At 51.0% G+C, this 15,206-nt stretch overlaps 1 protein-coding gene across 2 annotated transcripts; it reads left to right on the top strand.

The window, feature by feature from the left end:
• Positions 1 to 5,286: 5,286 nt before the first annotated feature.
• On the top strand, positions 5,287 to 10,719 carry PCK1 (phosphoenolpyruvate carboxykinase 1). Of its 2 annotated transcripts, none has more exons than XM_026015140.2 (10): positions 5,287 to 5,512; positions 5,685 to 5,949; positions 6,491 to 6,672; positions 7,058 to 7,261; positions 7,393 to 7,580; positions 7,917 to 8,079; positions 8,530 to 8,754; positions 8,848 to 8,979; positions 9,357 to 9,452; positions 9,668 to 10,719. In XM_026015140.2, exons 2-10 carry the CDS (start codon positions 5,726 to 5,728, stop codon positions 10,120 to 10,122), a joined length of 1,869 nt encoding a protein of 622 aa, XP_025870925.1. In that variant the 5' UTR covers positions 5,287 to 5,512; positions 5,685 to 5,725; the 3' UTR covers positions 10,123 to 10,719. The 2 variants fall into 2 exon arrangements, with proteins under 2 accessions (XP_025870925.1, XP_025870924.1); XM_026015139.2 differs by having other exon boundaries at positions 5,287 to 5,516.
• Positions 10,720 to 15,206: the final 4,487 nt, after the last annotated feature.

Raw genomic sequence — 15,206 nt, 5'->3', positions numbered from 1 at the left:
GTCTAGAAATGAGGAAACTGAGATTGTAGAGGATGAGCCACCTCTCTGGGGACCGCTGAGGGCCGGGCCTGGGGGCAGCTGTATCCTTGGGGCATCTAGAATGAGCTCTTACATGGGTCAGTCTGGAGAATGCACGAGAGTACACAGGGCCCCGGGGCCTTGCCGCACCTCTAGCACTTTCAACACCAAAAGTCTGATGCAAACAAAGCTTTGGAACAAAGGGAATGGTGGGACGTTGGTGGTTTGGGCCACAATGTGGGTCCCCTCCATCTACAGCATGGGGGGAGAGCTAAGGCAGGGTTGTAAAAACTTAGGGCCAATGTGAGTTTTTAATTTTGTTTTGTCTCATCTTGATTAGCTCTTTTTCCCACCCAACATAGTTGTGCTCCTACGTCACCTGGCCCCTGACTCAGACTTCACATTCTAATGGCAATAAAGCCCTCCTTGGTCTCCGACAAGAAGAGAGGCTTAGCAAACACACTCTCACCAGTCTTCCAAGGCAGGCGAGAGAGAACTACTATGACACCAAAGCCACCACGGATGGTGCAGTGGATGTGAGCAGCGATAAACGCGCAGGACTTTATGGATGAAAACAGCCTTGGCTTGTATCTTATCTACCTCCACCCTGTGCAGGTGAAGAGAGTGGGATCGGGTCAGGTTTCCAGAGAATCTGGGACTGGAATCAACCCAGGGTTCCTGAGTCTGGGTCCTGTGCCGACTGGGTGTGGGATCCTTGTCTCACTTAGGAGTGTGTTTGGCTGCAAACTACAGGCCCCCCCACCCCAAATGGCTTAGGCAAACTGGTGTCATTATGTCACATTGCCCCCGCTAAAGAGCAGGGCTGGGCGCATAATGTGAGCAGTTCTCGAATCTGCTTGTCCTGACTTTGAGGGCGACTCTCTTGTCATGGCCCAATGCCGCAGCCTCCCTATAAGCTGCCGGCATCCCACAGAGGTGACACTGCTCTCTGAAGGGTGAAGTCATTCACGGGATGGATGTGGCATGTAACGCTGGAGTCCACCAACTGCATCATTTCTGCATGGCCAGAGCTCCTTTATGCCTCTCCATAAACCTGACAGAGAAATCTCCAAAGAAAATAAACAAGATTTTATGGAGTCACTATTTCCATGGGTCACTAATGATTGAAACAGGAGATAACCAGCCCTCTAGAAAGGTTCTAACACCTGGTTATTAACATTCATTTTAACACGTCTCATGTGCACATCTTTGCAGCAAAAATCATGCTTTATTAACATGCACCGAGCAAAGTGTCTTACTTCTAGATTCATTTTTATTTCTTCACTGTGGAAAGAATACGCAAACAAAATCGAGACCCCCTCTCCCCGCCAGGGAAGATTCCCAAATGATATAAATTGTCCTCTCTGATGGGTGAGTGCACATTCAGCCCACAATCAAGGTCTTAAGACATCGCACGGCCATTGAGAGAAGTGGAAAGGATTAGGTCAGGCTGGTGGAGGGTGTTGATACCTGCCTGTATCCTAGAGAAGGTTTCTGATAAGCCTCCCCTGTACACCTGCTCCCTACAACTGTTCATTGTTCCCACATCTTCAAAATAAAAGATTGTACTACAGAATCTTTTTTTGTTTCTTAATTGGGGTAAAATGTACATAACATGAACCCACCCATCTTAAAATGTACAATTCATTGGCGTTTAGTACATTCACAGTGCAGTGCAACCAGCACCTCTGTCCAGTTCTAAGACATTGTCATCACCCCCAAAGGAGACCCCCTACCCATTAAGCTGGATTAACCTAGTATTTTAAGGACCCTTTCAATTACACGACGCTACAGCTCCAAAATAGAAACTCAACTCATTCAACTCTGTAAAAATACCCTCCAGACTGCAAAGATATTAGGATTACCCCATAAATGTAGAACATATAAATATTTGTCCTTAACAAACACAACTGGGATTGCCCTGGCAAATGATTTCATGGCAGATCCTTGCACAGCTGAACATGTTTTCTTGCTGTTTGGAAACTTCCATGGCGGGGCCAGTCCATGCCCATGGAGCAGCATCCTGGCAGTGGAGACCAGAATTGACTTGCGCACATACCTTTAGCTCCAGGATGATATATAGGATTTACACAGCTAGTTTCTTATCACCTTCTGGAAAACAACTGTCCCTTTCCATCTTTACCAAGAAAGGGTCATGCTTTCCTATGAGTTCAGATGCCCGAACTGAGGGGCATTTTTGTGGGCACCCCTATCACCGGTGGGGTGGAGAGAGGAGGCCACGATCTTGTAGTTAAGAGCCTCAGCTCAGGAAAATGTCGCTTGCACCCTCGGGGTCTCAGCTGTTTCACAGCTCCAAGGAAGGAATGGGTTGTGATTGGTGGATTCCCAATGCGTTGTGGCTGTGCAATTCCTTATTTAAACAAAGATCCAAAATGGAAGCCTAAGATATACCACAGATGAAGTCAGGAATGTTGTGTGTGAGAAGGCTCTGAGCCCGTCTCACTGGGCCTTCCCCACTGTGCTGTGAAGTGGCTCAGTGGAATCCCCCTGAATCCCTCAGAGCACAGCACCTGAAACCATCTCTTGACTCTGTAGTAGGTCCACACACTGGTGTTGATGGTCTTTGGAATTTCTGCTTTGTTTTTTTTTTTTTTAATTGGTTCTCAGGAAACCAAGAAACCATCAATATATCTCTCAATCAAACTGTCTTCAGTACCCTTTTTGAGATCCCACCTAAGTTCATGGCTTCCTTTCCACTGTTTACCTGGAAGGCAGCTGTTCCTTGCCCCCACTCTCACCTGCTCACACCTTTTGAGTCTTGGCCATTCTAGACTGCCCTGCGGTTTCCATGGTGCCTTCTCAGCTTCCCTGCTCCACACAGGCTTTCCAGAGTCCTGCTCCCTCCCTCCCTCGGATCCTGAGGACACCCAGCCTGCAGCTTCAACAGCAACAAATGTGCGTGGAACCTCACAAGGAGAAGTGAAGACATTAATTTTGGAGTTGGAAACTATTTTTTTCTGTGTCTACTGCCTCCTTCTCCTTCTTTCAGCAAAAACAATTTTGTCTGGGTTCAACTTTGTATACAGTGTTAAAAAGAGGAGCAGTCTTACATCTTAAGCCAGCCTTGAGAAGTTAGGAGGTCCCTATGGCATTTATTGCAGAAGTGACAAATGCAGCCCATACTGGGAGACCATTACCATTATGATTTACGCAGTCCCCGTTGGGCCCTAAAACACTGGGATAGGAACGCCGGGGTAGTTCAGCACCGGCCTTTGGCTCAGGTTGTGATCCTGCGGTCCAGGATCGAGTCCCACATCGGGCTCCCTGCAAGGAGCCTGTTTCTCCCTTTACCTATGTCTCTGCCTCTCTCTCTCTGTGTCTCTCATGAATAAGTGAATAAAATCTTTAAAAAACAAAACACTGGGATAAGCGAACTTTGTCCATACTTCTGCTGCGTGTCCTCAACATCCTGGCTTCTGTCTGCATCACTCTTTTCCAACGGACTCAGTACTTTCAGGTAAATCTGCAACCCGATGTTTACCTTTTCATGTTATTTTGAGGGACAGTTGCAAAGGAATAGTGCCAGCCTTCCCTGGGGTCAGTGTGAATAATTAAGCAATTGGCGGGGGGCAGTGGTAGCCTCCTGCTCCTACATTTTAATCGAGCTGGCTATTTCTCTCCAGGAAGACTCCAAACATAAACACCTTGAATTTATGGGTAGCATTTAGAACCACAGATAAGTTCTGGTTTCTCATTTTTGTTTTCAATCTATGTGCTCTTCGAGGGAATGAAACCTATCACAGTTTTATCAGCAAAATGGGAATCTCTACCCATTTGGTGAGATGGGCCGCACTGGCATAAATGTGTGTGTTGCGTGTTTATGGCTGTGCATTTGAATGGCTAATTTCACTGGTGTCAGATGCTAAGACATTGTCCCTCAGCAACTGAACATTACGTCGTAGTTGAATTTCGACATGACACAAACTTATATGGTTGGCAGCGCCACTAAGAATGAAATCTGGGGACCTAAATGGGGAATAATTTTAAACTAAATGAAAACCTCTGTTTATACTGAAAGATTCAATTGGTTAAATACGAATCCGGGTAAATGAGACATTGGAATGGGTTGGCGATTTTGGTGGAAGTTGGTGATGTGTGTATACCTAATGTCGCAATGGGAACCAAGGCTTAAGGGATAGTCCTTCAGATATTCTTGGTCTGAGATTGCCATTCCCAAAGCTTTGTATTCCTATAGCTCCTAACGGACACAGTCACAGAATTATCTCTGCACACCCCATGTGGGAGGCAGGCAAATCCCTACCCACTGTCCTCCAAAGCACAGGGTGCCCACTGGCTGCACTGTTGGGTTGCCTGTGAAGAGTGGGAGCCTGGCCCCAAGCTCCTGACTTCTCACCCAGTGCTCTCAAAATGCCAGCAAGTAGCTCCAGAGTTCACTGAATTGGACTGAAGTTCTTATGGCTTGCAAAGCGAATTCTTTACAGCTGGCATAAAGGTCTCATTGCTCAAGTGTAATCTAGCAAAACCACCAAGCCCCCTCGCCTCCCCAGACGCTCAGACTCTCAAGGGCATTGAGAAGTGTGCAGTCATCTTTTTGGGTAGCTGCATCCAGCCCAGAACTACTTGGAGAATATATGGAAAGTTCCAGAAAAGAGAATGGCACCTCACAAGGGACAGCATGGTGAGGTGCTCCAGATCCTCAGTGGCTTATGTTCCAATCTTCCCTCTATCACTCTACAACCAGGAGTTGGGAGTAGCCGCTTGGCCTGCACGCATTCAGTGCCTACCGTGTGCTAGGAACCGTACAGACAGAAAATAACAGGACGGGCAGAGATTCTTGCCCTTGTAGAGTTTATATTTGGGGTGGTGGGCACACAGGGGAGACTCAGTAAGGTTATTAGCCCTCCGTGAGGTCTGGACTTTTGCTAATGAGCCAAATGTTTATTTACATTTGGGCACATCCTTCCTATAGGCCTTGGCTGTGTGGTGACACCTCACCACTGCTGTGTTTTGTCAGCCAGCAGCCATCAGTACACAGAATGTGCTGCCAATAACCCTTGATGTCCGGAAGGTGTTCCCGCCAGCCTTGCAGGATCCCACCTGCCTGTCAGTGGAAGGACGGAGTGTTTTACATCAGCAGTGAACTGGGTCAAAGTTTAGTCAATCACAGGTTGTGTAAGAACTTGCTGTGGCTGGTCTAAGGACAAAGGCCTCCCAGCACTCATTAACAACTATCTGTTCAATGATTATCTCCCTGGGGCTTATTGTGGTGAGCCCGTCCAGAAGCATGACGGACAGTGGCCATGATCCAAAGTCCTGCCCCTGACGTCAGAGACGAGCCTCCCCGGGTGTAGCCGAGGGGTGGGGCCTTTCTCCTCAATGGGATTTAAGACCAGGAGGCTCTGGGACCCAACAGCGAGCACGGCCTTCCCACTGGGAACGCACGGCTACCAGCAGGAAGAACCGCGAAAGAAACCCTTGGATCTCTCATCGAGGTCATCCCAAAACAAGAACAGTAGGTAGAGATTTTTAATTTACGTTTCTAAAAATTACAGAGGTAACACCAACCCGTTTCCTTTTCTCCTTAGACCTTCGGCTGTCTCGTGATGTGTCACCCGAAGAAGCATGTTGAATTTCTTTGAGGGTGTCTGTCATTTTGTTCAAGGAGCCTGTGTTTTCTGTTTCAGGAAGCCTTGGTGTCCGTGGCCCTTAGCACAACCCTGCAGAAATGCCTCCTCAGCTCCAGAATGGCCTCAACTTCTCAGCCAAAGTCATCCAGGGCACCCTAGACAGCCTGCCCCAGGCGGTGAGAACATTCGTGGAGAACAGCGTGAAGCTGTGCCAGCCTGAGCACATCCACATCTGTGATGGCTCCGAGGAGGAGAACCAGCAGCTGCTGGAGCACATGGAGGGACAGGGCATGATCAAGAGGCTGCGGAAGCTCAACAACTGGTAAGCCGGCGCCCAGCCCTAGCATTCACAGCCTCCCCTCAGCTCCTGCAGTGCTACTGGCAAGAGGTGGATGGAGACCCAGCAGGGGCTGGGGTGGGTTGTAGACTCTTTTTTTTTTTGTTAAGAGTCTTAAGTCTTTTTCACTTAACGAAGTGGCTGGAATCATACAGACTTCAATTTAATGATATTCATAGAGTGACTCAAGTCTGCAATGAGATGGTACATACAGACACTTTTTGCCAGCTAAATCCCTGATAAGAATGACAGACAGACCTGCCCTGTCCTAAAAGACAAGCTCATAGCCTAGTAAATGTCTCCTTGACTTTGCCCCAGCTGGTGTGGTTGTCCACAGTCACGGAGAACTGTCAGTATGGTCGGCATCAGCGAGGTGTGCAAAGAGCACGACAATGAATGGGACTGGCCCATTCCTACATGATGCTTGACTGAAGGGAATCCAAGGTACAGATGCAATGTACAATGGTGGCACTTCCCTCTCCATTCTTAACTTGTGTATTTTTTTTTTTAATTTTTATTTTTGCAGCTGGTTGGCTCTCACTGACCCCAAGGATGTGGCCAGAATTGAAAGCAAGACAGTCATCATTACCCAAGAGCAAAGAGATACTGTGCCCATCCCCAAAACAGGCCTCAGCCAACTAGGTCGCTGGATGTCAGAGGAGGACTTTGAGAAAGCATTCAATGCCCGATTTCCAGGGTGCATGAAAGGTGAATGAGACATTTGTTTGACCAGGAAAAATCAAATAGAGGCAAAGGCAAACCTCTCATTATTATATCTTCCCAATGGTAATTGTGACAGCACTGAACACTCCCGTGGCCTCAGATAGCTTTAAATTCATGTATGAAACTGGCAGCGGATTGAAAATGTATAGCTCACTTCTGAGATTGAGGATAGCTCAGCAGAACCCAGTGGCACATTTACGAAAACTATTTCATTTTGGCATTCTGTTCACTTTTCAGTGCAGTCTTCAAAATTAGGGGGGGTGCTGGTAGCCAGGGCCTGATGTTGCTAGCGGGGACCGTGAGAACCAGCTCACCTGGTCTGTGGTTGTGGGGTCATTTCTCACCAGTTCCCACTGACTGGCTCCCCCAGGTCGCACCATGTACGTCATCCCATTCAGCATGGGGCCCCTGGGCTCGCCTCTGTCAAAGATCGGCATCGAGCTGACGGATTCGCCCTACGTGGTGGCCAGTATGCGCATCATGACGCGGATGGGCACATCTGTCCTGGAAGCGCTGGGTGACGGGGAATTCGTCAAGTGCCTCCATTCTGTGGGATGTCCTTTGCCTTTAAAAAGTAAGTGTATTATTTCAGAATCAGAAGTTCGAACAACAAATCAGGTTGGCCTTAAACCCTGGGCCTTTGCTCTGGGGATCCCCAGGTGGGGACAGGGCCCACTCTCACCCTGGATGTGTCCTCCTGTGCAGAGCCTTTGGTGAACAACTGGCCGTGTAACCCGGAGCTGACACTCATCGCGCACCTGCCCGACCGCAGAGAAATCATCTCCTTCGGGAGTGGGTACGGCGGGAACTCACTCCTCGGGAAGAAGTGCTTTGCCCTCAGGATGGCCAGCCGGCTGGCTAAGGAAGAAGGCTGGTTGGCAGAGCATATGCTGGTAAGGGGCCAGGAAGTTCTGCACGCACACGGTGGGATGTGGAGGTGGGAGCATGGAGGTCCGAACATGTGTGGAAGGGCATCTCCCATCGGGCAAGACCTGACCAGGGAGGACAGATTTAGAAATTCTACCAATGATTGTCAATGCTCTTTTGAATGCAATGGAACCAATAGAGCTCCTTTAGACTTTATTATGTAAAATGTACCTTTTGCTACCAAAAGACATAGATCTTGGGAAACTTCTCTTTGGGGGGAGGTGAGCACTCTCCTAGACTGAGCCACTGACCACCAGGAGGACAGGAAGGAACAGATTAAGGAGGAATCTTGTTCCCAACAGATCCTGGGCATAACCAACCCCAAGGGCCAGAAGAAGTACTTTGCAGCAGCCTTTCCCAGTGCCTGCGGGAAGACCAACCTGGCCATGATGAACCCCAGCCTCCCCGGGTGGAAAATAGAGTGCGTGGGCGATGACATCGCCTGGATGAAGTTTGACCAACAAGGTGACTCTTTTAGGCCTAACTGTTGACAATAAGAATTGGACCCAAGTGAGCTTTTGGCTTTCAAGGCGTGCCAAATCCTCCCAAATCCACTGTTTGGATTTTTCAGTTAGTTATTTCACATCTTGCAAAGCCTTAGGAATATGTATTCTGTAAGCATTCTTTAATTTAATATAGAATCTGGATTGAAATGGGGCCATATGTTGCTGCTTGTTGACACAATAAATTTGTTAAAATAGTACTGGAGGAAAACGGACAAGGAAGAAAGGGTTGTAAAAGTGTCAAAGTGGAAAATAATGCTCAGATGAGACAAGAGAAATCTCTTTTAGGAAGGAGGGGGGAGAAAAAAAGGACTTGAGAATTTGGTGCAAAAATTAGACTGGCCAGAGCTAAGAGTATTTGCTGGGTTTTGCTCGACATTCACTTCTACTTCTCTGCTTTAAAACTTTCCAGGCAATTTAAGAGCTATCAACCCAGAAAATGGCTTTTTTGGTGTGGCTCCTGGAACCTCCGTGAAGACCAACCCCAACGCCATCAAGACCATCCAGAAGAACACCATCTTCACCAACGTGGCCGAGACCAGTGATGGGGGCATTTACTGGGAAGGTATCGACCAGGCACTGGCCCCAGGCATCAGGATCACTTCGTGGAAGAACAAGGAGTGGACCCCCCAGGATGGTGAGCCCCCTCTGGAGGCCCCAGGGCTCTAGCCTGCAAGCACTGCTTGTTTGGGCCAGATGCTGAGGGGCCTCCCCTTTCTTGCTGTTGTAGGGGAACCTTGTGCCCATCCCAACTCACGCTTCTGCACCCCTGCCAGCCAGTGCCCTATCATCGACCCTGCCTGGGAGTCTCCGGAAGGGGTGCCCATTGAGGGCATCATCTTTGGAGGCCGCCGACCTACTGGTGAGCCTCTCCTTTGTTCAGGTTGGGGACGTGGGTGTGTTGCCTAGCAGAGGACATCCCTGGAATCTCCTTTTTCATGACCTTGTCAGAGGGTGCCAAAGAGCTCCAGTTTCCAAAAATCCCGGATAATTGGCAAGGCACCTGGACCCTTTCTGGATCCTTGACCTAACGTAGCTTTATCCAGTTTACCTTTCTGTGGCACAGCCTTGGTGATGTAACTCTGACGACAGTTTTGCGCACTTCTGCTTTAGGGGGACAAAATTAGCTCAGTTAGAAAGATACCGTCCTGCCCTGTCTTTCCATTTTGTGGGATGCCATCAGCAGCCAACGGGTCTGGACCAAAGCCTTTAAGGGACAATTCTTTTCTCCTGCTACAGGTGTCCCTCTGGTCTACGAAGCTCTCAGCTGGCAGCATGGAGTTTTTGTGGGGGCGGCCATGCGATCAGAAGCCACAGCGGCTGCGGAGCACAAAGGTAAATCAAATGGAGGATCCGAAGCCACAAAGGGTGATGGTGTGCTCTGTGACTCTCTGTCTCTGTCTCTCTCTGTCTCTGCCTATCTGTATGTGCAGTGAGAGAGAGAGACGACACCCAGCATGCTGATGTCAACGATATATGGTACCAACATCATCCTATGAGAGCACTTACCAACCCAATTCTCACCCCCCCCGCCCCCGCTCTGTCCACAGGCAAGGTCATCATGCATGACCCCTTCGCCATGCGGCCCTTCTTTGGCTACAACTTTGGTAAATACCTGGCTCACTGGCTCAGCATGGCCCAGCGCCCAGCAGCCAAGCTGCCCAAAATCTTCCACGTGAACTGGTTCCGGAAAGACAAGGAAGGCAAGTTCCTCTGGCCGGGCTTTGGTGAGAACTCCAGGGTGCTGGAGTGGATGTTCAATCGCATCAACGGGGAGGCGGGCGCCAAGCTCACACCCATAGGCTATGTCCCTGAGGACGGCGGCCTGAATCTGAAAGGCCTAGGTGAGATCAACACAAAGGAGCTTTTCCACATCTCCAAGGAGTTCTGGGAGAAGGAGGTGGAAGACATCCAGAAGTACCTGGACGAGCAGGTTAACACCGACCTCCCCTACGAAATCGAGAGAGAGGTCCTTGCCCTGAAGCAAAGAATCAGCCAGATGTGATCAGACCCGAGAGCGTCATCTTTCCAATCATCCCCTTTTCTAGTCCTTGAGATGTACCGGGAGCAGGAGGGAGCGCGATGTCCCGAGCGGACGCAGCCTATCCCACCGTAATGACCACACTGATGAGCCGATTCATTTTCAAATGAAAAATGCTTTCATTTTTCAGATCAGACTGCAGATTCCAGGCTCGTAACTATGAGATCAGGAAGGGAAATCATAGCAGGTCTCCAAAATTCACTACCTGATGCACATTTGTTCAATCCTGAGGACACTAGGCAGTTAGGCTTTCCCATTCTTATCACTTCAGCTCTATCAGTTAGCCGGAATGCACAGATAAAATACTTGAGCTGTATATATGGGTGTGTGAGTGTGTGTGTGTGTGTGTGTACTTCTCGTTATCTGAGGTGTATATAGTACCTTCGGAAAAATCTTGGGCAAGATGACCTAGTTGTTGCTAGAAAGAAATGTTGCTTTATTATTAATATGTGTGTTTAAATTATTTTTATATACTCCTGTTACTTGCCTTTACGTAATTTCAGTGTTTTCCCTGACACTTCTTGGAAAAATTGCAAAATAAACTTTTGTAGAAAAGATGAATTCATTTGCTTGGTTTTTCTCATCCGAACCGCCGAGAAGCAAGGAGCCCTCTGATGGAACATCTTGTGGTCCGAATCACCTCCAAAGGAGGTCGGGGGCATCAGGATCGTCCCTAAGGATGGAGTGAGCTGGGGGAGGGGGTGTGGAGGAACAGAAAGGAGCCAGACGGGAGGTATGAGCAGAGAGGATGTCACCCCGGGGTGACGTGGCACCACAGTTTGGGTTTCTGAGTTAACCACCAGTTACTGTCTAGAAGCCACTAGTGAGTGTCTTTAAACGATAGGTCCTGTGTAACCGAGTGGGAGAATTTCAAATGTGCTTTTTGTCAGACAAAAGTTTGGGTCTGGGGGCTCAGCTTCCACATTACACTGAGGCCAATTTCACGGGCTTTGGTCAGTCAACACTTCCTGGCCAGCACTTTTCTCATCTGTCATCCACGACGGAGGAGAATAGAGAGAAAGCCAAGCGGAGTTCCATGGCACAAGCATTAATGGAGCGCCTTCTGTATACAGAGCAGTGCGCCAACAGTGGGCTGCCCTGATGAGAGCAGGTGGTGTGGTTTGGCCTCAAGCCCTCACCTGATCCCTGGGCTCACAGCGTTGATTGGGTGTTTGGGAACAAGGCAAAGAAACCCGGAGCTGGGCAGGGCACATGCATTCGGCAGATAAGCGCGGCATCTGGGCTTGCTGTGTCCCCGTCTGCGCACAGGCGGTAGAGCGGCTTTACCCCTCACCCCTCTGCGAGCTGCGTGTTCTCGGATTAATCATCACACCCCAGCACCTCGGCTTTCCTTGATTTCACCACCTGCAAACTGGCTCCTTCCCCTAAACTCCTTTGTGCCTTGCTCCACTTGGAAGGCGAAGCCGAGATCACCCCAGTCTCGCAGCTGGGGAAACGGAGGCCAGGGGCGTCCATCGGAGCTGGGAAATGGCAACCAGAGTCTTCTTTCCCTTTAAAGAGCTGAGAGCTGACCCAGCTCTCCCGACAAAGTGTCATGTTCTACTGTCAAAACCACTGAGGGGGAAAAGCCGTTTAATGGAATTAAATGTTATCTGCTGTATTAATTTAAATCGGTGGCTTTCGAACCTGTTTTTTTCTTTTCGCTACAGAGCCCTTGCTTGACATGTGCTCTGACTCAGAAACCGAATGTCTGAGGGAGACAAAGCAGGGGAGCGTCCACGCCAGGCTGGGGAGAGCGGGGACGCGGGCACCGGGCTTCTGTTTCTCTGCCCCTGCCCCCTGCACTGGCTTCTGAGGCGGTTACCTGGATCCCTGAGAGGGGCTCCCAGGTAGTTTGGGCCCCGGTGTTAAGATGCAGGCCCCAGGTGTCCTGTTCTAGGCCATCGGCAGGCAAAGCTGGCCATTCCAGAGGTTTTTACGCTCCTATGCGGCATCATCCATGTGCCCGGTGGCCTGGTGTATGTATGACCGTGTGGCCTCCAGGCCCTGGAAGTCTGGGGAGCAGCCTAGAGGAAATGCCTTGAACAGAATAAATGTCTCCAGGGAACTGCAAACCCTTGCCTTTGGTCCTTGACTCATTTTCCTCAAACTACACCAACCGAGTGCTCCCTCCACCTCCAAGTCCTGCCTTCTGTGCCGGGACTGTGGCTGCAGTAATCAGGACACTCTGCCCTTAGTTGCCCACAGTACCGTGTGGTGCCTCAGTCTCTGCGAGGCAGAAGCACTGACAAGGCCAAGTTGGTTTGCAGGTGCGACTCCTGCTCAGCTCCCCCGCAGCACACATGAGCCCGGGGCCGCCTCTGGCTGAGATCTCCCACTGGATCCCAGCGTGGGTGCCACCCCCAGGCCCCCAGAGCAGTGCTGGAGCCTGGGTTAGAGCCCAGAACACAGTAGGTACACAGCAAATATTGAAAAAGGACAATAAACCTGCCTTTAAGCTCACTCGAGGCATCCAGGGGCAGCGGGGCAGGCAGGCGGGGTGAGGCAGGGGTGCGTTTGGAGGTTGCAGGTGCTTACACGTTTTGCCCTCTCTCCTCAGGCCCAGCAGCCCCGAGGCCCCCAGGCTGCCCTCTCACCCCTCTGGGTGCCACACAGCATGTTCCTCCCAGAGCTTTAAGACCACTGGGCACAGGCTCCGGAGGCTCCCTTGACCTCTCCCCTGCAAAGGGCACCGGATCAGTGACCTCTGCCATCACGGTCAGCAATTGCAGTAAATAGGGCACCAGGTTCCATCATCTATGGGAAAGGGCCTGCCTCACCCCACCTGCCCCTGCCCTCCTGCCTTTCCCAGGGGGCAGTAAACACTGGCGACCTTGGACACATCCCAGCTCTGCCTCTGGCCGGCAGTGTCACCCGAAGGGACACTTATCTGTGTCGTAGGGCAATAACATGCCTGCTGGGGTCTGATGAGGATAAAACAAAACAGCCCAGCTCGGCATAGGCTCTGGGGTCCCGGGATCTGGGTGCGAGTCATCACCCTGCGCCTTCCTAGGAGCATACTCTTGGGTGATTGCACAAAACTGGGAGCCTTATTTCCTCAAGTGTAAAATGGGCATAACAGCCATATCTTCTCAGGGGGTTGAGAAAGTCAATCGGGATGATGTGAGTAAGGAGCCTGGCACACAGTAGGACACGGTTGCAAGGTCTGGGTCTTTAATGCGACTATGCTCGCACGACATGGGGGGCGAGGAGCTCACTGTCCCTCAGGGCAGCTGGCCCACCGATGACCACCCTGGACTCCCAAGAGGCTCTGGGGTCCTGTGCCTGGGAGGGACACAGGGTAGAGGGGGGCAGGGTAGGGGGAGCACACACTGACCCAAGCAGCTCTCCCATGAGGACGAGGGCACACAGTCACCCAGACCAAGGTGGGAAGAGCACCAGCCCTCCCCTCCACTTGGGGCTGATATTACCATGGCCGGCCTGAGGTGAGAAGCTGAAATCACCCCACCTGGCCCCCCAACTACCCCCGGCTCAGGCATTTGGGATGATGGCATCCACCAGACCTTGTTCCACAGCTGAGGGGCTCCCAAACATGGGTCTGGATAGCCTCTGGCAGTCATTGCCCCCACTGGTGGCCCCTGTCCTCCCCCAGCACTGATGCCTTCCGGCTGCACAAGCACCACCCAGAACTTTCCTCCAAACCACGGAGCTGGGTGGGGGCCGGGGGAGGTACCCTCCAGTTGAGAAGACCCTGAGTCAGCCCACATCACCCCGGTGAACTACAAGGAAGTTTTCTGCTTGGGGTGGAATGGGAGCTTGAGATGGTGACAAAGTCCTGACTTTTTTCTGCTTTTTAGAGTTTTGCCTCGAGTTTTCCTGCCCCAGCGTGGACAGGAAACTGAACACAGTGGGGCCCCTGGGGGAGGCTGCACCCCGGGGTTCTTGTCAAGGACCGCCCCCCAGGACCACCGCACAGAGGCCAGAAGAGCGACAGGTGCACGATGGACGTGGAGCTGCTCCACGCACGGTGCTCCCTCTGCCTTGGGCACCCCCCCGCCCCCCGCCCAGCAGCGGGACAGAGCCCAGAGGTTTCTCTGATGCCGCAGAGCTGGGCTTTAGGGCTGCCGCAGAGGAACAGCGGACGTCATTGGTCCGCGGCAGCACCGTGGCGGGGCCAGGAACACATTTGCTTGGCTGACACCTGTCACCGTTTTCGCACGACGCGCGTTCCTGGGGGCTGGCTTGTCTGGCACCTGCTCGGCGCCGAGGGCCCCCTGGTAATGGGCTATGTAAATGTGGGAACGCGCGCCAGCCCGCTCGGCAGAACCTTTCTCCAGGCGAAGCAATTTGCAGCAAAATATGCTGTAAATATTTGTTCAGCCCAGGAAAATGACTTTAATTGCATAATTAAACTCGTTGTCGATGCTGCTTCTGGACAAAACGACCGGAGAGAAGCTGAGACCACAGCTGTCCCTCTGAGTTTGTTGAATGGAGGGGACTGAACATTTGTTTGCAAAGACTTTGCTCTGCGCCCTCCCCCCACTGCCTTCGTGCAGTGGGGGTTTTTAAAGCAGTCAGGGCGGATGGAGGAAGGGGCTTGGTGGCTGTGGGAGGGGCAGGTAAAGTTCCCCCAATCTGAGAACCAACAGCAAAGGTGCCCCCAGCGCACCCACCTCCCCCCCAACAGGATTTGCACTGTGTTTTCCAAAAGTTCTAGTGAATGGCCCACCTCCCATGGATAACTGGTAGTAGCTGGAGCAAATGATCAATTCCCTTAGTTGGAAAAAAAAGACTAGATCGAAAGGCGTTTGTTTTAGAAGAAATCATTGCATTCCAGCCATTAGTTAAAAAAAAAAAAACAGGCATTCCTGGCTAAAGCAACCATGCCAGCATGACATGAAGTGAAAGAAACTAGCCACAAAAGACATGTCCGTTGTGCAATTCCCTTTATGGTAAGTGTCCAGAATGGGCAAAACCACAACAAGGAATTAGATTTGCAGTTGCCAGGGGTCGGGTGGGGAGAGGCATCGAGGAGCGAGGAGCGGTTGCTAACGGGGATGGGGTTTCTTTTCGGGGTGCCGAAACCA

Source organism: Vulpes vulpes, chromosome 14 (genome assembly GCF_048418805.1).
Source record: "Vulpes vulpes isolate BD-2025 chromosome 14, VulVul3, whole genome shotgun sequence".
NCBI lineage: Eukaryota > Metazoa > Chordata > Mammalia > Carnivora > Canidae > Vulpes > Vulpes vulpes.
The sequence above is the reverse complement of the archived record's forward strand: the minus strand, read 5'-3'. Positions and strand labels throughout refer to the sequence as shown.